Source organism: Patiria miniata, unplaced genomic scaffold (genome assembly GCF_015706575.1).
Source record: "Patiria miniata isolate m_02_andy unplaced genomic scaffold, ASM1570657v1 HiC_scaffold_29, whole genome shotgun sequence".
NCBI lineage: Eukaryota > Metazoa > Echinodermata > Asteroidea > Valvatida > Asterinidae > Patiria > Patiria miniata.
The window spans coordinates 17,397,263-17,420,354 of NW_024037068.1; the positions used below are offsets into that span (position 1 = coordinate 17,397,263).

Below are 23,092 nucleotides of genomic sequence, written 5' to 3' on the forward strand. Positions count from 1 at the left end.
ATGTGCTCCACTTTACACCGGATTTTCTTTGAATTTCTTTTTGCAATCTGCTGATCTTCGGTTGGTTCTAAACATAGGTAGGGGTTTTCGTTTTCCCTGAAAGTATCACATACATAAGCCACGCATTTGATTACTTCAACCGCACTAACCCATGCAAGCTGGACTGTGTTCGATTAAACTCTCAAGTGACTTCTGCCACTTACTCGAGCCTGGCCCAAGTAACTCACCCGCTGAGACAGTTACTTGGGTCGCTGCGGCGGAGGAGGATTCAAAAGTCTCCCAGCTTCACTTCAGCTTCACACTAGTACTAGAGGACGAGAGGAAAGTTAATTAATTTTTAACATACCCGGCATCCGGCATTTCTTGTTCACTTTGGAAGAGCACACACAGTGGCCACCATGGTTCGCTTTCAACGGCTCGAATCCATTTGCAAAGGGGATGTAATCGCCTAATGACCTCTTGGCATGATGTGGTTGCTATGGCTCGACCTCAAGTAACTTGAGAACGTTCGTTTATTGTACAGATTGCGCATGTGCAACTATACCCAAGACGAAAGTACTGGTAAGTGCGAGAGAAGTAATCGAAAACGATGAAGCAGAGACTGTGGTGTTGATTTTAATTAGGCTCATAAACCACACAGTCCTCTGTCTGGGCAACCAACCCTAGTCCCTCAGCATGAGCCGTTGTGACATCATTGAGTTGACATGTCTTGCCTGACACCACATTAAAGGAACGGCACTTGGGATCCTTACTACAGGCCAGGCAGCAGGGCACAGCACTCATGGGTGTCGTTTTGTAGGCGTGGTGTCTCGGGCAGAAATCCTTGGGGCGGCCTGTGTCGTCTCTGTAAACAGCAGTACACCGAGAAGTAAATAGTCTAGAGGTTGGTGTCATCGGTTGACGGTCTGCAGCCTGGATGGGTGTGGTCGTTGACTCTGAAGCCTTGATGGGTGTGGTTGTTGACTCTGAAGCCTTGATGGGCGTCGTCATTAGCTGTCTAGCTTTAATGGGTGTGGTCATTGATTTTACAGCCTTGATGGGTGTGGTTGTTGGCTCCACAGCCTTGATGGGTGTGGTCATTGACTCTCTAGCCTTAATGGGTGTGGTAATTGATTTTACAGCCTCGATGGGTGTGGTTATTGACTCCATAGCCTTGATGGGCGTGGTTATTGACTCTCTAGCCTTAATGGGTGTGGTTATTGACTCTCTAGCCTTAATGGGTGTGGTTATTGACTCCACAGCCTTGATGGGCGTGGTTGTTACCTTTTTTGTGGATGTTGGCTTCTGCGTAATGTCCTCCTTTGATTGGTCATCATGCTCAAGCTCACACATCGTATATTTGCTTTTGTCACAGGCTCCAGTAGGTTTCCATACATTGTTTGGGCTTCCACTAACCATCATCGCACAAATGCCACTGTCAGACTCAAACCACAGAAAGTTACGGTATGGGTTTGTATTATCATGGTTATCCCCTAAGCAGGATCCTGTTGGCCAGTTTTCTTCGTTATTATCACGTCTGCACCCAAGCCACAAGTTAATGCCATCCGGCTTGTTGGCACCATTAAACAAACCTGCTATGAATACATTTTCCTCATCGGTGTTGGGCGTGGCTAAGTCCCCTCCTTCATCTTGACATTTCTCCTCGGCGTCATCGTAACTGAGCTTTGCTTCTACAAATAGCTTGTAACAGGCTTCGTTGTGTTGCTGCCATCCCTCTGGGCATGGAACTTCCTGTTGCGGTTGAGCGTTGCCAAAACTGCAGATTTGGTTAAGGGTGAAGTACGTACTTGTGATCAGCAGGATTTGTAACATCATCATTGCAGCGACTTTCTCTTTACCAACCTTGAAGATGTGGGACTTAGTGATGCAAAAACTGGATTGTTTACAGTTTTCTATTTTCCACAAAGGGACTGAGTTCTTTTATTGATGGGTCCTTTTGCTGAGTATGAGAAGCATACGGTTGAGACCTGCCAACTGCTTGGAGATAGTCCCTCTTGTTGACAAGAACCGACGAACAGTCACACCTTGTACAAAGAGACATTTAACGTCTCAAGCGCACCCAGAGCTGAAGTCTTTCTATTGGCCGTTGCTGTATGTTGCCTGGGCAACGGTAGGCTTTGTCACAAAAAGCATACAACCAAGTCAACATGAGCACAGTACGGTGGGTAATTGTACAGTGATTGCTGGACCAAAGTTAGCATTAGTCAGCACATTGCACAGCACATGCAGTGTTCTAGTATCTTGCAACACCAGGCCTTAGGCCAAAAAAATAAAAATATTCGGTCTCTGGTCAGACAAAAGTTCCGGAATTGACGCGGTCCACGCGCATTTTTTTTTTTCTTCAAGCTAGGATTGTACAGACAAGGTGGGGTACTATTTTGCTTTTTTGGTGTCCTCGTGTACATTGGTGTCCTCCATAATTTGCCTTGGTGCTTTCGATCATTTGCCTTGGTGCAATTTCCCATTCCTTGGTGCTCTTTGGTAAAAAAAATTGAGGAGGTGCGGAAATAGAGGGCGCTGTTGGAGCTACCGCGGAACATTTTGGAAAAAAAAAGATCGACGCGCATGATTAAAATCGACGCACGCGCTGACCAGAGACCGACTTATTTTTTTTTTGGCCTTACAGACATACTGTAATTTAAGTACGTGTATGTTCTAACTGGGTAGCTGCCCACACTCTTATCTTATGGACAAACATCGCAGAGATAAATCCTTCAATAGGTTGAGATTTATCTTGAGCTGCCCGATGCTGCAATTCACTTGTTGTCCTCTGCTTTAATTGATTGAAACTGATTTCAAAATGAAGGTGCTTTATTTGAAAGTCAAGGAAAAGAATTCAGTGCTAGTGGAGACCTTGTAATGGTTTAATTAAAAAGAGCTTTCCTACCAGTACATGAATCATGGAAATCAGATTTTAAAGGGAATATACAACATTTGCAAACATCAAAAAAACAAAATACCAAATTTTTACGAAATACCTCACTAGGATGTTGGTAAATTACGGTCTTAAGCATCTTGTAAACTTATGGCACCTGGTGTGAAGTCATTTTCAAGAAAAGTGGTATTTTATTGTAAATTTCCAACGGTGGTCAGCCGACCACCGTTGGAAAAACCTAACTATTTTTTCAACTACTGCTCCAAATTTACCATTTTTTCAGTCCAAATTTTGTTTGCTATTGGTTACATGTTCATGAACGGGTGCAGGCCAGCTAGACTGGTTCCCTTACCTTACAGTTTTCCGGCATCTATGAATTGATCCATATCATCTTTAGTGGAGTCAGGGAACCAGACTACTTGAACATTTTAGTTTTTCTTGGTTTTTCCAGCATTTTTTAACACAAAACTTCAAACATGTCAGTGTAACAATATTTGATCTATTATACTAACCCCTCATATTGTTCATTACTGAAAATTACAGCAAAAGCCAATGATGTACATTCCCTTTAATCTAGTTTGCTTTGTATCTTGGTTAAATCTTCATCTTCTACTTTACAACTCTCGCAGTTAATTAAATCCTTCTGCTGTGTTTTGTGAAAGCAAAGTTAAAATAAATGATACTTCAAATTCAATCCACCTTATCATGACAACACAGTAAGAGTGGGCGTTTCACAGACCTTGGGATTATTTTCTTTCAAGAAGTGTGTTAATTCTCAAAGGTAGAGTAGAATAAGATCATTTGCAGCTATCTCAAACGTAACTGACAGAATTATTGTTGAAAAACAAACTTGGTTTAAACACAGTAATAGCACTACACTCCCTGTGAAATTCTTCTTTCTGGCATGCTGTCATTTTGAAGAAAAAAAAACAATAAAAGAAGGTCATTTCCAAAGATGCGTCTAAAGACGCATTTAGATTTTGAGCATTTTTGTTGCTTCAAACATGCTTCAAAAATGCAGAAATGACAAATAATGCACTCTACCTTTAACAGCAAGTTTTAATGTGTGATTCTGTCTGGTTGTTGAGTAAAACCTAGTAAAATTGGGAACATGGATGTTATTACATCAGAGGGGATTTCAGGAAGAAATGCGTTTTCTCATGTAGTTAGAGACAATATTTTTTGGTGAATGCGCTTATAATACATTTGAAAGGGAAGAAATGTATGTTTGTAGGTGCATACATCAATCATTTACTTAAATTTGTTTTTGATATTTGGTTCTAAGACAAGATAAGTTTGTGGTAGCACCATGTGAATAAATCTCTTTTGTGAGTATGTGTGGTTCTGAAAAGAACTTTGGTTTTGCATTTGGCCATGGATTTGTTTTTTTAACTCCAGTGTACAAGAAAATGTCTTGTTCTAAGGATTTTCATGTTGACAGGATTTAGACTTTGCTGTTAACCAACCTAAATTTATAGCACTGTATACCCAAGTCCAGGAGCTTGCCAAAAGAAAGAAAACCAAGGACACTTTCAGCCAGCACTGTGCATTTTGTGCTTAAAAAAATATATCAGTAAAGCGCAAATCCCTGTATTATAAGTTAGATATTTTCTGGAAAACTAGGGCCTTGAAACTAAAATTTAAAAAAGCTACAGTATACAGGTACATTTTAATTGACTGAAGAAGGGCCTGCTTGAGGACCTTGCCATGTTCATGTTCCTTGACAGATTTTCATTTGGAAGGTTAAAATAAACAGCTTGCAATGACTACATGAGCATATACATTGAACACCTAAGCATGGGGATGGGAATAAACAGCCCCAAGATCTGCTAATTGAAAGCATAGTTTCGTGTTTAAGAAATATCTTTTGTTTTTGGTATTTTGCTTTCTATACCCTTCAGTTTGGCGGATCTGAATATTTAGTGATACTTAGTGATTCCAAACAACTTAGAAAATGTTTTGTTTGTGGTACCAGCTGCAGCTAGAACAGACTTACTGGCCAACCAGCAAGTTAGGTGGTCGAGTGGTAAGACATCTACACTAGTAATAATAATACCAAAGTCTTATATAGCGCACGTATCTACCAACATTTAGGTACTCAAGGCGCTGGAAATTATGTCTATTATTAGAGACAGGTAAATGAAGTACATGAGAAATATGAGAACCATTATGTAGCACCTTTATAATGGTTTACAAAGTGCTGCGGCGCATTAAGCAGCCACTGCCAGAAACACCGGGGCAAACCCCTTCTCTTGGCGATAAGTGTTACTGGGTTCTTTAACGTGCATTACACAACACACTAGTAAGCAGGAGGTCATGGGTTCGAATCCCACCCGTATAAGCTGGTGAATTTTTTCTCGCAAGCCCTTGGGCAACACTGAGTATACAGTGTTATATAAAAAATACATCAGCGAAGAGCAAAACCCAATATAAACTGGCCAAGTTCTCCTTTTTCCCCCTTTCTCTCCATCAGCTTCGCGTGGATGCCAACAGCTGCCTGAGTGACATGCTACTCAAGAGAACCAGAGACATCGAGTCCCAGTTCATTCGTGGCCAGTCCCGCTACACTTTCATCTCGGTGCTGGTCCGACGCATCAAACGACTCCTGACGTTAGGAACTCACTGATAGGAAACATTCTACATACCCTGGATCGCTGCATAGACCTCATGCGTTGAGGCGGAGTTAGAGGGCAATAGTTTTGTTTCGCTTGGATAGGCATGGGTTAACATTTTGCGCAACCATTATTACACCAACCATTATTACACCCTCTGAGACTCTTGTTGTAAGTTCCTAAGGCCCGTCCTATACGCCGTGCTTCTGCCGCACAAAACTTAATTGAAATGAGTGCTGCGATAGCTCATCTACAGCACGGCAGTTGCTCTAAACGCCAAATGTAATAGTCAAACCTTAATGCAACTGGAGTAATGGGCTAGGTAAAAGCAGCTCAAGCAGTTCAATGAACTTCAGCGCGATCAAAATATTTGCGCTAAGTTCACTCCCCGTGATGTGGACGCCAGAGAGGGTATTGTGAGCATGCGCATTCCTAAAATGTTTGCCCTAACTTCGAATTGAATTGAATTCAGCAGGGCAATGGCAAGGCGTTTAAAACAGTGCCACGCCCTAAAGGATGGTGCTGTGCCGAACTCAATTTGCCGAGCCAAATGGTTCTAAACGCCCTGCTATCGCCGTGCCAAATTTTGAAAAGTCAAATTAATTGAGTTTTGGCACGGCAGTAGCAAGGCGTCTAGAACCGGCCTAAGAAACAAATTGGCTTAGCACAGAAAAAAAAATTGGCTTGTATTAAAAAACAAACACGGGTCACCAACCGAAATGTCACATAACAAACGTTACATGCGACTGGTTCCCTAGCCGATTTTTGTTTAGGTCATAAAAATCACAAAACAGTTATTTCCTGCACTGCAGCTACTTGAAACTTGGCCGGGGTTGTTAGACTTAAATGACATAAAAAAAGTAGTCGGGTACATGTATGTATTTTATACTGCACGGACTTGATTTATGTATGTTCTTCCTTTGTAAAATGTCTCCAATGGAATAGAACAAAACTTGCCTCTTTTAGGAAACACTGTGGATATACAGTATTGTACTGACTTTGCCAAAAGAATGGCGGCGGTTGTGTAGTGTAGGGCCCCTCTTTAGTTTTGATCAAATTAGAGTCAAGGTTTTTTTTTATCATTCCTAAACGACTTTTCCATCTAAAGCAGACTTCTCTTAATTCCTTGTTTGAAAAAGTGCCTTCTAGGTTTTCACCAGCCAAAGTAGTAATATACAATTGTGCAGCAGTTTAGCTGGTAACCCTCTATTTTATCAACAGAATAATGCACTTAGCCTTCGAGTTAGGTTCCCAGGAATTGACCTATCGCCGTTTGCGGGTTGGCCACGCCCCTTAGACAACCCTATGGAAGTTTGTACTTAAAGTTTTGTTTGTCTCAGATTTTGTGCGTTCCGCATCCATTTGTATATCATGTAATTGGACAATATTTCACAAGCTGCGTTGACACGATTCAACTGCGATAGGTTAATTGTACAGACTTGTTTTTTGTAGTTGCCTCGTACATACAATTAGGTGAAAGAAGTGCTTTGAAAATTTAAAGGAAACAAAGTATTGAATGGTTTTATTTGTCTTTGGTTTAACAGTGTACTCAGTAAATATACAGCTAAAAGCTGTTGATTTGTATGCTAAATATTTGGATTAAATCTTGTCATATAAACCATAATGTGTGCTTTGTATTGCTAATTTTCATTTGTTGTTAATGCTGTGTTTGTTTTAATTGCTATGAAGCCCTCAAATCTTTCTATGTTTTTATGATGGAAGTTATATATTGAACAGATATTGTTCATGTATTTGACATATTTATAATTTTGTTTTTCCAAGGCTAACCTCTTGCTCTTTTGGTTAAAACTGAAAGATATTTAAATTTTGATGTCTTTTTTTTTCAAGTTCTTGATGTAAGCATAGTATGGCCACACCCCAGATATTATTCCTTCATACACAAGAAAAAAATACTTAAACAGTTAATCTTACTTTTCAAATATGTACTCAATCAAAATTGGACGCTTTGTAGTTGGTCAGAACTGCATCTAGAGACATACTAGACGCAAGTACAATGCATATCATGTACGTACCATTAAAAAAAGGACACAAAACTAAATACCGGAGTGACTTGCAAGTCATTTCTTTAATTAAAACTGTCTTGAACACAAGTCGCTTAGTTTATAGCAAATACATGCACCTCAAAAATAGACTGACTCAATTCAACTTATGTGTGCAAGGTATATAAATATTTGGCAGAATGAAAAGTTTAAAATGCCCAATATAAACTAGCTTGAGAATCCGGAAACTCAGAGTGGGTAGGAAGGCTCATAGTGAGTAAAAATGCCAACAGAATAAAATTATCAATAAATCACCTCTTTGAAACGTCACTCTTATTCTGAGATTATCTGACGGCCCCACAGAACTAAATTTCACAATAGTGGAGTCTTCATAGTTGCATCAAACTGAGCAGTAATGCAGCACACCAAAAGTAATATACAGTCAAATCTTGTTAGTACAAACTCGGCCGGACCTAGCTAAAATGTTCATGTCAGCATTTTGTATTGAGTGGAGTGCCGATCCCATCTATTGTGCACATAAACGCACAGTTGGGACCAAGGCTTTATGGTTGCGATAACCAGAATTTGTATTAACAGTGTTTGTATTAACGAGAGTCGACTGTACATGTACATGTAGACATATGCATTTAGTGTGACGCCACAAAATTGAGTCTATAGAAGTTAAACAATTCAAATTCAAATCGGCAATGAATATCACACTGGTAAAATATAAATCACATGAATTGATAACACAACATTTACACAAGAATATCAACAGAACACAGATGGGATAAAACTCTCGAGCTAAAAAGCATCTGAATACAACCTAAAATATACAAACAATTCTGTAATTCACGTTCAAATCATATATATTTAGCAATCAAATTATACTGAATACAATTACTGCGAATACAAATCAAAGGTTAACGATCATATACACCATATGGAATATCATAGCAGATTACACACACAACAACAGATATGTAAATAACAGGAAACAAATTTACAACAGAATAAAAGTAAAACAAGTTGATTTCAGATTTTTACTGCCAAAATTAAGCCAGAAATTTATGATGCTGTGAACAAAATTCACTATGTCAGAAAAAGGTCTTTCGGAATTTTGATGTCCATTTAGAATTACACAACACCTGAATAAATACCAGTCATCGCTGATTGGTAAGTCGTTGATCACGTGGCATTGACTTATCCAACCCAACACAAGGCGCGGCTGCACCACAAAAAGAATAATTTCTTTTGATGACAGATGGAATGTTCCATTTCACGAGGCGAATCTGTCAACTCATGAAATTATTCTTACCATTGCACTCATAAACCATCCATTATTTGTATACCATCACAGACTGATCTATTATACCCGGTGCACCGAGCACATGGGAAACAAAACTGCCTGTTGCAGTCACATGCATGATACGCACATGCATGCACATCGGACATTAATAACGGCTGTAAAAGGTCAAAAATCACCATGGGGCAGGGTTTTTATGGATCAGTGTATTTAAAGCCATTACCTTGCTGGTACCATGCTCATGTACAAGTTGCACGGGCACAATAACAGTGATGTTTTGTTCATTGTCTAAAAAAGAGAGCAGTACACCAAAAGAATCGACTGTTATACCATAAAGGTTAACTACAAGGTGTAAACAAAAAAATCAAAGCGCCTTTTTTTTTTTACAGCTTTTAAAAAAATACATCGCAAATATCAATACATATTTGGAGAGAATAGTTCATCAGCTTTTCAACAATGACAAAATCTTTCCAATCAGGTAAATATTTATTGAGTAATGGCCAATTGAAAACAAGTGCCGCTGTTTCCTTTTTGCCCACAAGTGTCTGATATTTGACTGCTGCAATAAGAACACCGGCCGAAACTTGCATCCGACTGAAAGAGGCAAGTAGAGGGCAGAGCAGAACAGTAAACATCTAAGACGTTAACCAAATAGTTTTTTCAGGACTTGTTGCAAGAAGTGAAAAATAAAAAAGAACCAAATATAGAAAGAAAGATTAAAAAATTAAAGAAAGCAAAACTACCGTCACCCCAAATCCATTACATTCCTAACAAGATCATGGACAACATGGAAAATGGGCACCTTTTTGAATTGGCTATGACTAATTGGTTATATAATTTACCCGAATGGAAAGAATTTCTCATTGTTGAAAAGCTAACGAACTATAGTCTCCAAATATGTATCGATATTTGAGATGTATGTGTTTTAAAGCTGTGAAAAAGAGGGCGCTTTGAGGGTTCGGTTTTTCTTGGGACACCCTGTACATGGCAAGAACTATTTCTGATATATTAAAAAAAAACCACAAAATTAAAAATTGGTATGTCTGAAAATGAATAAAAAGAGCTCTTTAGTAAGAAAGGAAACGAAAACTTTCTAAAATGGTGAATACTGACTAAATACTGTGTCTCAGTTGTCAACAAAATTCTAACTTTTAGTTCAGAGACTTAAGGAAAGATAATCACTTCTCTAAGCATGCTAGGAGCAGACTGCATTGATAATTTTTTACACATGTTAAACTTATAGAGCACAAAGTCTTTAGCAAGTAGGATATGGAATGTAGTGGACAAAGTGGGTGGGTTCCTCGGTGTGCGTTAACTGGACGGAAATGAGATAAATACGTCCACATTATTTGCTTTTGTTTTCCAAAACAACTAAAAGTCATTATTTGCTTTTGTTTTCAAATAAAAAGTTCAACATAAAAGTTTTACATACTCTTAAATGATTTAGACTTTTTCTCAATTTGAATACTCCAAAACAAGAAACATCAATATAAAATTTGTAAAAATTAGTGGTTAATAATCCGACTTTTCAAGAGAATACATGTGTTTCTATTAAATAAATAATAAATAATTTCAAGAACTCTTCACCAGAAATAAAACAACTCTTATTTTTTTCTTTAAATGTTTAAAAAGAAATTCAAAAATGGTTAAACTGGAATGGAAAACTGCATTGACTGTTATTTCCAGTCAACTTAGGGAATCATAGTTAAAACTTTGTACTTGAAATAACTAAAAACATGTATGTTTATGACATAACATTGTATGGATCACACCACTAAAAATACGGACTCAAAATTCCCAATTATTGGTGACAAGTAGACGACCAAATTGCCCCTTTTCACAAATCACACATTACCTACAAAAAAGATACTCAAGATGAAAATGTAGGCAAACTGGTGTTTGTAAAATATTCCAACTTTGTCCTGTTATTAAATTGTTAAAAAAGTTTTGGAAGTATGCAGAATTTAGCTTGGAATAAACAATTTATGACAACTTTTTTTTTTTATGCCGACCATTTTATGGTCCAAATCAAGGCAGTCTGTAATTTGTAATTTTTAATATACATGCTTCAATTTGCATATTTTATAAGGTTAAATGGAAGTACATTTTTAAGATTTAATAATTGGAACTCGATACATTTTCTTGCAAAGAGGGCCTTAGACTGATGTTTATTACGTTTGATTTTTTTGTAGCTAGAGCTTTTTTTTTCATATACAGCTTTTGCAAATATTTTTGCAGGACCATGTTTAGTTCTCGTCTCTCTGAACTTTGCTCTTAATATTATCTTAATATTTATAAAGCCAAGTTTAGCTTGGTTTTTAGTTTAAAGCCAAAATTACATTTTAGTGGCCTGGATATCTAACATGAAGTCTGCGGCCTTGTTTATAGTGCTTAAATTTTTTAGTTAAAAAATAAACACAGCTGCAACATCAGATGAAAAATGCCTGCTTGCAACTCTTGGGCTCGGAATACACATTTCGAGATTATTTTTAAAAACAAAAATTTAAAAAAAACACCTCTGGCAGCACATTGCCTATTTATTAGCTTGAAAGCATTATTTCGTCACCTGAGCATTGATGTGATTAAGACATCTTGTTTTGGTTGAGAAGCTTCACATTTAAAAAAAAAAATCTTAGAATCTGCTGATCAGAGTTCGATTGATTCCAACCCCAACCCCATTTTCCCCCTTAGAGTTACCCTACCTCTCCCATCAGCTTCTCCCATCACTCTTGTACTTGGCTTCGACAACAAAGAAGTCATCAGGCACAGCTTCCCCCGACTCGGTGGTGATGCTCCCCCGACTGACCCTGGTGATCTTGGAAGCCTCATGTCGTTGCAGGAAGTGTTCCAAGGTATCCCAGCCCCCGCCCACCCGCACCATCACGTGACGCCCTCGTAACATCTGGCCAAGAAAAAGGAAACATAGTCCAAAATATAAGGCCATGATATGATATGCACTTAACTATCTTTATATTTGAGATTATAACACCTCACCCAAAGATTCTGTGTCTTGATTGGTCGAGCGCGAGTCACATGTTACATTCTAATTTTGCTATCTTTCTGTGCACGACCAAAAGTACTATACCCGTAGCAACCAAAGTACTATACCATTAGCAACCAAAGTACTATTTCCACGGCGCGGTATTTGTGTGCAAATGGATGCTGGTGTGCGCGTTGCGCGTAGAGCGTATTGTTCCAAAGAGAGCGCGCCGCAGACTTGGGTTCAAACATTTTGTGAAGGGGTAGTTTGGAAGAGAGAAACATGTTTTCCACCAATTTTGTATTGAAATTGAAGTTTATTTCAACTGTGTTCAAATTTGAATAATTTAAAATATTAAAACCAAGCAGAATCTGTGGGTGAAGTGTTATAAAACAAATATTGAATGCTTTATCTCGTGGTGAAGTAAAACTAGCCTCCCTCGGTGATCCATGGAGCATTCTATTTTCCCTCGGCTTTGCCTCGGGAAAATAGAATGGTCCATGGATCACCTCGGGAGGCTAGTTTTACTACACCACTTGAAGCATTCAATATTTGTATACTAACATTTGAATCTTTCAGTCAAACTTGATGATGCTGAAACTTAAAAAAAATATCACTGGTGAAAGTTAATGGCTCTCTTCCATCTAGAGTGCAGAAATTTGAATGTTATGGCTGAAAACAAAGTGTCAAATTCACAAGAAACGTGTCTTTCATCAAAGTCGTCAACCAGTTTGCGCCAAATGACGTGTATACACGCAAAGGTTTTGTGGTATTCGGAACGGATGACGGATAAACACGCAACAAGCGAGGCTGGAAATATCCGTCAGCGACCTGCTCGCAGCAAGCGAGGCCGGAAATATGACTGCTGCCCGAGGGTGATGGCATTGAGGTCGAGTGAAACGTAATTCCACGCCTCGTTCCATTCTTGTCAAAATATTCCCGGTATGAATTGGTTAACTGACACCATCTGACTGATGGGGGGTGCAGCTCAAAGCGGTCAGGAATGGACACAATTGGACAATAGGTGGCGCTTTTCATTGCACCTTATGTGCCGACAGACACACAATTTGCCAACAGGACATTGATGACTTTGCCGACAAAACTTGAATAACAGGGGAACATCCCTGAGACCTCTCAAACCCCTAGTGACGCCCCTGATTTGAAGGATTCAAGATAGGGTGAGAGAAGCACAGCCAGACATCAATTATTCAAACTCACCCTAATGAAGACCATCTTGCCACCGATGTTATACCTTCCTTCAGACACCCTTCTGATGTCTAAACCAAAATCACATTGCTTTGCGACATTCATCACCTAAAACAGATAAAAAGGTTTCAAACACTTTGAAATTCAATTCAGTTCCGTTATATTTCTATTCAAACACAAACAAATATGGAATATAGAATTGTAAGTGTATGAGCAATACATATCCGAGGATTTTATTCCGAGATATATAAAATAAACTTTTTTTTTATGAAATAAGGAGCAAAATCTGATTTATAACTAGTCATTATAAGCCTCTACTTGTAATTGACACCCTTTATGCAAACTAAGGACAAATTCAATGTTGACAAAATACCAAATAAACATCAAGGTTATGGTGTCGCCATTCACCTGAATCGAAAAGCTTTTGTATTTGTCATGAGTTAAAACAACGCCAAGTATGAATCAATAAAACCATAGAATGCTCTTGCGGTTTTGGGCATTACAAGGTGTAACAGGCGGGGCGGTTAGGGGCAGTACAGCGAATGGGTTAAAGTCAAAACGGCGTGAAAAAGGTTGGTGTAATTTTTGTATGGACTAGATAGACCCTATTTAAACCAAGGCCATAGGAATGCAACTACACTCGTGGTGGGAGAAATCAGAGATTTCAAAATCCGGTTATCCTAATTTTTTTTCAAAGTGAATAACGGTCATCTGATTACACCGGAAGTTCCCATCCAGCTCACAGTCATGCCAACAACAAGTGACGAGTGAGGTGCCGCATGAAATGCACTCCCAATGATTGGGTATAGTTTGCAGGATTCAATGACCACTGGGCCTTCACACACAAAAAACACTCCAGAGCTGTAATGTTGAAAAAGTGGTCGGCACTCTCTGACAAGTCAAATGGGCAGGCTATTCATATACCAAGAAGACTACTAGCAAGTAAACGCAGTTAGAAGAGTTTACAGAGTGACCCACTGCCCTGTACAGTGAAGACAGCAACCCCCACCGACAGCCCGCCTGGTAAACAGAAAGATCTACCCACCTCAGTATCCAGCAAGCTAGCAGCCTTCTTCTTAGTGACTGCTGAGGCTGGTCGTGGATTCTGCTGCTCTTTCTCAATTTCCTTCTCCAGTTTGACCAGCCCTGGAGGATCGATGCCGTATCTTCCTGCCAGCCTTGCTAGCTCGTAGAGACACACCAGCACATTCTGGGGAGTTTTCTGTAGCACTGGGTGAGAAGGTGGGAACAAAGCAGTTAGGGCTATGCCAAATGTACCGAATATTGGAACATTCGATCATCCATCAAATATCCAAATGGTAGGTTTTTCGATTCAAATATTACAAAAATGTGAGCGGTCGTGAGGAGACGATGAAAAATTTCCATGATATTATTTTCATCTTATAAGATGCATTGTTTGTCGAATGCCACACTTTTGTCAAAAGCCATTTTACACACATGATTTGAGAGATTCCGTGAGCAATATTGGCTCAAATTTCTTGTTTCAGATTTGTCAAATATGAGCCATTCCACTACCTCAAAAAAAGAAATTGATACATACAGGATGCTCTTTAAGTAAGATTTGAGGCTTTGCATGGTGGAGATACTAAATAATGAAAGGTTTGCGGAAACACCATGTGCGAATAATTTCTCAACTAAGAGAATGGTTCTGAAAAGAACCAGAGGTATAATGATATAAAGGATGCTCTTTATATCATTTTAATAAGTTCTTGTCGATTTTTGACAAACACAGGCACACACAAATCCAGATCAGAGGCCAATTTTGGCTGGCACATGTAAAACTTGGATCAACGCATTTTGAATATTCAAATATTCGATCAAGTCCAAGTTAGAGCATAGCTTTATATGGTATAAACTGCAACTTTCGCGAGCGTCATCAATGTGAAATATGTTTTGTATGCCCCATGTTGCCTAGTTTTCGGTTTGAAAATTCCCCACGAATGACATTCAAAACCTTTCTTTCTCTTTGTCTGAGAAGTTACTAAGTACATTTGTAAAGTTGGTAATGGGTACACGATCCCATAATCTGGAACCGCTCCCTGACAGCAACAGTCGGGTACTTGGAAAGCCAATTCCGATGCACATCCCTACACTGGGACTCTCAAAAGTGGTCACATAGCACCATTTTGTGTTCATGCAATGAGGCTATAGGATGATGCCATAAGGTGGGGGGGGGGGCCTTGAAATCTGCTGAGCACTGAACTAATTTTCAAGCTTTCCGGAGAAAGACATGACACAAGCGGTGAGTGTGAAATTTTCTTCAGAGCTTTGATACACGTACATGATGATAAATTGTTATGAAAGGTTTATAATAAAGAGGTTTTTGGTCACGCTACATGTACAGAAACATCCAGTCATTCTGAAGATTTCTCTTCAGAAAAAGGGAGTCTGTAAGACAACAACTTGTTTAAAAAAAAAAAAATTGTTAGGCAAAAAAAAAAATAAGTTGGTCTCTGGTCAGCGCGCGCGTCGATTTTAATCATGCGCATCGATCTTTTTTTTTTTCCAAAATGTTCCGCGGTAGCTCCAACAGCGCCCTCTATTTCCGCACCTCCTCAATTTTTTTTACCAAAGAGCACCAAGGAATGAGAAATTGCACCAAGGCAAATGATCGAAAGCACCAAGGCAAATTATGGATGACACTAATGTACATGAGGACACCAAAAAAGCAAAATAGTACCCCACCTTGTCTGTACAATCCAAGCTTGAAGGGAAAAAAAAAAAAAGCAAAAAAAAAAAAAAAAGCCGCGTGGCCGCGTCAATTCCGGAACTTTGGTCTGACCAGAGACCAAATATTTTTTTTTTGGCCTTACATACATACATGTACATAATGAAGAATTGTAATGAAAGGTTTATAATAAAGAGGTTTTTGGTCAAGCTACATGTACAGAAACATCCAGTCAGTCTGAAGATTTCTCTTCAGGAAAAGGGAGTCTGTAAGACGACAACTTGTTTAAAAAAACAAAACAATGGTAACCCCTCTCTGTAAGAAACAGAGATACAAATTAACAACATCTATTAAAGTTCAAGTTGAAATCCATGGGATTTTATACTGACTGAATATCAACATTACAGCTCACAACCTGTACCCGAATAAAAAAAAAAGCTCTATTTCCTGAAAGGAAACCAATGACTTCCTGTCAAGGAAATTGAATGAAGCGATTAAATTCCCAATGAGGGGCTAACGACCAGACAGAACAGTGAATAACCTAGGCTTTCTAAAGACATACGGACATGCATTAGCTGAACATTTTTAACCTAAGATATTTATAAAAAAAAAAAAAAAAAATTAAAAATCCCCCTTTTATTGGGTGGAGCAGGGAGAAATTGAGATGTTAGTATCATGCAATAGCGCTTCTAACTTGCTGCTGGTGACTGATCAAAGCAGGGAGAATTTTGGATTTTACAGAGTTTAGTCTAGAAAATAGTAATTTTCTCTCGGTCAATTTCATGAAAACTGTGCATTATTACAATGCAATGTCCATTCATCTCTTTCTTAAACAATTCAAGTTAATTGTTTAATCACCCTGAAGAGAATTACTTGAGCTTTTACAGTTATTCATTTTGTATCATCATAAGCCATAAAGCAACTAGCTTTATCCGCCACCTTGAAAATACTATTTTCGGGTTTTTTTATGTCTTCAAAAATGGGTAGCAGATTCCAAAACTTCTCATACAGACAAATCACTTGCAAGAGAGGATACAGCTTTTTTTTAAATTAAAGGGAAAATACAACATTTGCAAACATCAAAAAATAAAACTACCAAATCATTTTGAAATACCTTGCTGGACTGTTAGTGAATGACAGTGTAAAGCATCCTGTAAAATCTTGGCACCTGGTATACTGTCATTTTCAAGAAAAGTGGTATTTTTGTATCAATTTCCAACGCTGATCGGCCGATCAGCGTTGGAAACAACTGGCTTTTTTTTTCAAATACTGGCCCCAATTGACCATCGCACTTGTTTGCAATCGATTACAAACCTATGAACGGGTACGAGCCAGCTAGACTGGTTCCCTGACCTTACAATTCCCCAAATTATGTAAACTGTTCTGTTTCTTCTTATATGGAGTCAGGGAACCAGACTACAGGAAAATGATCGTTTTTCTTGGTTTTTATAGCATTTTCGAACCCAAAACCTTAAAAAAGTCAGTGTAACTATATTTGCTATATATTTCTAACCCCCCAATTCCATACATTTCTGAAAATTACAGCAAAAGCAAATGATGTATATTCCCTTTAAGAAATATAATCAAATAAACTTCTCTGGTTTACTTGAAGATTTGTTTACATCGCCACGAAGGTAGCACCTTTTACACAGATACAAAAGTTACAGAAAACAGGCTGCAGGTCACAATGGAAAGATATGTTGTACAAACACTATAGACACCAATATACCCGGACTTTATAACGTGATTTTTATTAAAACTTACCCAAGCCCTCAGTTTCGAATAGGCACGTATCTTCAAGCCCAATACCTCGGCACCAGGACAGAAAAGTGGCTACATTGTCTCGGGCAAAGAAGGACGCGGCGACAGCATTCTGTCGGTACTTGATCTTTTTGGAAGGCATTTTCTGTATCAAACCAAAAACAAAGGTGGGTAGGTTTTTTTTACATTCTAGGATGAAAGCAATCTTGACGCAACTCATGGGTTGAGCTGGGCTTAAATTTCAGGTGTTACACATTGAATTCCATATATATAATATTCCACATTGGAATATTTTTTGGTGATACATAAACTCTGACTTGTTTCAACTGGTCGGAACCAGTCAGAACCAGTCAGAACCAGTCGGAACCAGCCTGAACTGCTTCCAAACTGTACGCACTCACCCCCAGACTGGGACCTTGAGCACAAAACAAAAATCAGGCCAACTTACTCACTCTTTAGCTGACAAAATTCTCCAAAATTTTCATGCGGCAAAGAAAAGGTCCTCAGTATTTCAGCAGCCAAGTTTGAAGTCTCAATTCAATTTTTAAAGGAGACATTTCTTCAACATGTTGCACCTGAGAGTGAGGCCAAGTGATTTCAATTTGAAGCCTAAGACTAGACTGGTACATGTCCAACTGTTTGAAAAGATTGATCCTTCAGTGGTCTGGTGGCAGACCAAGAAGAGATGTGCGGAAATAGTGACCGCGTACCAGATGTTTCCTTTGACACAGTTGACTGGTGCAGTACTAACGGGTTGTTGGACTGGTTGTTTTATGTGCCAGTCTATATTAATGTTTTCAGTACCTTAAAACCCTAACCCTGCCAGATGCAACACAGTGCATGAGGTGGAAAAAAAGTGGTGCATTTTTGTTGCATCTAACTGCCCACACCAGTGCACGAATGGCCAGCTCTGAAACAATGACAGCTAAGTCCAACTGAACAATGCCACAGTTGCATCCTGCTGTGTACGGTGACCACAGACTCCAAGGCAGTGTGGCCTTGAGACTTTTCCCCTAATGGATCTTGCTACATTTGGCAGGCTTGCCACTTAGTCAAGTGTTGCATGTTGCTAGGTTTGGCAGGGTTCTAGCAAACATACCCTGGAGGGTTAGGGTTAAAGGTATAGTCCATCATTTGCAGCTATCCGAAAAGTAACTGGCGTAATTATTGTTGAAAAACATACTTGGTTGAAAGATAGTAAAGGGACTAAACTCCCTGTGAAATTATTCTTTCTGGCAAGCTGTAATTTTGAAGTAATCAAGGAAAGAAGGCCTTTCCAACGGTGCTTAAGACGCACCGTAGGAAATTTAAATGAGTAGTTCGGGGGGGTTATTGGCGAAGCGTGCGCCGAAGCAGTGGCACAATGCACACGCACGCGCAGTTGCTATAACTCGTCGGATCAGTGCGTGACATCGCGTAGCTGCAATCGGCTCAGTGAGAACGTGTCTCGGACGCTGAATTCAGGCCCAATTCAAAACATGATTCAGCAACTTTTGATTTGAAATTGAGATCCTAGAATGCTGTTTTTCTCGGAATATACAGCTGAAGCTGAGCTGAAACTTCATTAGGTTAGTTGTTCAGTACCCTTCTTGAGATTTTGAGCACTTTTGTTGCTTCAAACAAACAAAATGCACAAATTACAAATGATGGACTACATCTTTAAGTCTTGGGACTCTCATACACAGTCTTGAGAGTCCCAAATGTTGGGACCTCACTCACCCCTATGGCTTTCCCAGCTCGCTGACACTCTACTGCCTTGTCCTGAATGAGCTGGGCTAATTTGCATAAAAGTACACCATTGGCTATTGAGTCCATCAAACCGGTGGTTGTGGTTTTCTCCCCTGCGAAAAAAAAATAGTTGGCAAAATTTAAACTACATTTACAACAATACGGACAAATTTTAAATCTTTGTGTGTCCTCAGCCATTCTGCCAGATCTTATCAATCCTTTAGTCTGTCCATCTGTTAGTCTGTCTTCTTGTTTGTTTTTTCCCCTAGTACCCGTGTCTGCCATTCAGCCAGATTTGATTGATCTGTTGGTCTGTAATCATCTGCCTATCTGTATGTCTTCATCTCTCCCTCACTTAGTACCCGTGTCAGATATTCAGCCAGATTGTATTCATTTGTTAGTCTGTGATTATCTGCCTATCTGTGTGTCTTTGTTTTCCCTCACCTAGTACCAATATCAGCCATTCAGCCAGATCTTATCAATCTGTTAGTTTGTGATTATCTGTCTTGATGTATGTCTTTGTCTTTGCTCACCCAAGTACCCCTGTCAGCTATTCAGTCAAATCCTATGGATCTGTTAGGTTGTGATTATCTGCCTTTATGTTGGCCTATGTCTTTGTCTTTTGCTCACCAAGTACCCGTGTCAGCCATTCGGCCAGGTCTTCCTGCAGTGGTATGAGACTTTCCTCAGCTCCCCTGGCTATCTCTTGGAAGTACTCATCCCCTTCTGATGACCCATCCATGTCATCCATCTTGATATCAATCAATCCATGCACTCAATCTGCAGCAGGTCAAATCAGCCACCAAAACGTCTCAGTCAAAATACACTTCTGTCATTGAAAGCCAACAGAGGTAACGGTTTTGATTTGAGTTTTTTTATTTTTTGAGAGGGGGGTGGGGACATTTTTGGATTCTATTATTGACGACTTTAAAATGCAAATAAAAAAAAATAAATAGATATGGCAAAGACAGTGCTGCACAATAAATGTACAAAATAGTAGAATAAAATTAAAGGCAGTATATATTTGACCAGGAACCGGGTCCCATTTATGTTTGTTCTTTTACCAGCGCCGTACTGAACATGTGCAGTGAGAATTTTTCAGGACATTTTTGAAAAAATTTATTGTGACAAGTCTTCCTCTGGGCCCTCGCTTACATAGGAATCAGACCTAAGGAAAATTTCTGACTTTATGACATTATGTCCCTTTAAAAGAAAATCCTCCAGAGCAATGAATCAGCAAAAGAAAACAAAATAATCTGCAATTATAGGATTCAATTTGAATAATAAAAGAGAATTCTTACTTTTGGGACACAAAAAATAAAGTTTAAAAAACAACGGCGAGGCCGGGACTCGAACTCAAGCAGCATGTCTGCGAGGCGGGCATGCTATCCACTAGGCCACTCCTTCGCTCAACGTCAAATGGCAATTTAATATCTTGTAATCCAGTAGGACTACTTGTAATTTTGCATACACATGCATGAGGGTACTTGTATTTAGTTGTAACTAGGCCTATACGATCTGCCGGCTTAAGAACAGAAAAAGTGCAGAACCGGTTCCCAGCTATTAATTCAAACACTTTTTTTTTTAAATAGAAGAAGTCACAACCATCGAACTACAAATGAGAGGCTCAATATCTCACAATCACCACAGTGAAATCTTTACAAAAACAAGATGAAACCGATTTATTCATGCCTCGCAGCCAAATGGACGCGAATGGAAAGAATGTTGCATCCTGACGCCACTTTCTTCATCATATATTCTCCATGAAGGTCAGTCGTTGCAAAAATGTTGAACAGACATGAATGCTTGGACCGAGAAAATTCCAATTTTGTCAGAAAATAGGCCTACTTTGAAAATGCACTCGACTCTCCATAGACTGTGTACACAACCAAAGAAGTGGCGTCTGGATACCACATTGTTTCCACGCGAATTATCAGAAACGGTCGACATTATGTTGTGATCATTCCAAGTTTTGAAGTTTGCCAGTGAGTGACAACACGACTGACACAACCTGACAACGACGGCTGGACATGAGTGCAGTGACGGACTTGACAGATGAACTAGGCCGACCTCCAAAACACTCTCAAATTATTCCTCTTAAACTCTCCAGTTCAGAAAAGCAATGAACGCATTCAAGAAAATAAAGTCAACTTTTCAATTATAAGCATTCAGCATTATCAACAAACCTACCTAATTAAGAAAATGCCATCGATTTCCAATCTGTTTCGTCACGATCGTTGCAAACAGTGGTCGTTTATTTGTTGTCATTCGTGAGGCGGGACCCGAGAACTAGAACACAGAACGGTTGTATTTTGCGGGCGACTGAAGTGGTACTAGACGATAATTCTTTTCAGTGTAGCGCCCTCAACGTCGATGAAAATCGTCAAAAAATCTTAATACATTGTCCGGCCAAGTTTTAAAAAGCCTTTTAATGGTTTCCACTATAAATATACCCCCAAAAAAATATTTAAAAAAATACAATTGTCTCCTTATTAAAAGCCTTTTAATGGATAAACATACCCAAAACAATTGACTATTGTCTCCTTATTTTTTTGTGGTTCATTAAATTAGTGATACAAAAAATATGACTCATGACTTCCAAATCAATGGTATTTCTGATTTAGGAGATGAGATGAAAAAAAATCATCAGGAACACATTCTCGTAAACGTTGGTGCGGTTAACTTATTCTTTTTAATGAGGCTTGCAGTTTTGCCGAAGTCAGACTGATGAGGTTCCTGCACAAAAGCCCCGGCGCGTGGGGTTTTGTGTAGAATGATTGGAGGACCATTTTTTTACGGCAATGTGCTAGTAATGGGGCAAGGGTAATGGCCAAGCACGCGTGCAGCCAAATTTACAAATGGCATTTTCTAGGGCCAATGGACCCATTTTTCGACCGTAATTTTGTCAAGTCTGCCCTCAGATAATAGCCAAAAAGCTAAGCAATTGATCCTCGGTCTCTTTTTTTTTTCAACAAAAAGTTGTGGGGGCACTTTTGATGCCAAATGAGCTCGCGTAGAAATTTTGTGAACCCTCATCAATCGCGAGTGCGCCCGTTGTTGGTCTACTTCAAGTGCGCCATTCGGATCTTTCTACCCCCCCCCCCCCCCACCAAAAATATATTAGTAATACAATTTTGTTTAAACATGTCCTCGTTTATTAACTTAATTCATGAAGTATGCTATCCAAAAAATGATTGGATATTTCCTAGGGGTCTTTCCAATTTGGAAAAGTTCTTTTTGAAAGCCCACTACTAGCGAGATAACCATCGTACTGACGAAACCCCCAAGTTGGCACTCCCAGCCACAACTCACTAATGCTTGATCTCCAGAAAATTGTCTACGAAATGATGGTGTCCAGCCCCCCCCCCCCCCCCCCCCCCCCTCAACACTATTTGATTTTACGGAGGGTGGGTGTCCGGTGAAAAAAAAACCTTTCAGCACGGATTCGCTCAATACACGATGGGAGTGGCGAAGTACAGCATGCACGGCGCAAACGGTACGGCAAGCAGGACCCCAAACGCGGCACCGATGTGTAAAGCCGCGCTCCTTTCGGCATCGAGCAAGGGTAAACGCAGCCAAATTTACAAATGGCATCCCTACAGCAGGCTAGGGCAAATAGGACCCGTTTTTCGACCGTAATTTTGTCAAGTCTCCCCTTACCTCAGATAATAGCCCAAAAAGCCAGGGAGTTGCTCCTCGGCTATATTTGCACAATTCCACCGGTTTTTTTTTAGCCAGACCAGGTCTCTTTCTTCCATAAAAGTGTATGTGTGTGTGGGGGGGGGGGCACTTTTGATGCAAATGAGCTCGCGTAGAAATTGTGTGCGCCCTCATCAATCGCGAATTTATTGTGCACGGTGTTGGTCTTATTGCGCCATTCGGATATATCGTCTTTCTAGCCCCCCCCCCCTCCCTCCCCCCACCAGCACGCCAAC

General features: G+C 39.5%; 2 protein-coding genes across 3 annotated transcripts in view; one reads left to right on the forward strand and one right to left on the reverse strand.

The window, feature by feature from the left end:
• LOC119735231 (nuclear pore complex protein Nup205-like) overlaps positions 1–5,991 on the forward strand; it is a 32,644-nt gene extending 26,653 nt beyond the window's left edge. The window contains exon 26 of the mRNA XM_038208936.1: positions 5,349–5,991. Within this exon, the coding sequence (XP_038064864.1) occupies positions 5,349–5,501 (153 nt within the window). The 3' untranslated portion in view covers positions 5,502–5,991. The remainder of the gene's footprint in view (positions 1–5,348) is intronic.
• A 1,563-nt stretch (positions 5,992–7,554) lies between these two features.
• Positions 7,555–21,454, reverse strand: LOC119735845 (growth arrest-specific protein 2-like). Of its 2 annotated transcripts, none has more exons than XM_038209783.1 (7): positions 21,348–21,454; positions 19,788–19,937; positions 19,149–19,270; positions 17,433–17,574; positions 14,025–14,209; positions 12,992–13,087; positions 7,555–11,695 (listed from the first exon to the last, which is right to left on the reverse strand). In XM_038209783.1, exons 2-7 carry the CDS (start codon positions 19,906–19,908, stop codon positions 11,504–11,506), a joined length of 858 nt encoding a protein of 285 aa, XP_038065711.1. In that variant the 5' UTR covers positions 19,909–19,937; positions 21,348–21,454; the 3' UTR covers positions 7,555–11,503. The 2 variants fall into 2 exon arrangements, with proteins under 2 accessions (XP_038065711.1, XP_038065712.1); XM_038209784.1 differs by having other exon boundaries at positions 19,788–19,986; positions 21,348–21,445.
• Positions 21,455–23,092: the final 1,638 nt, after the last annotated feature.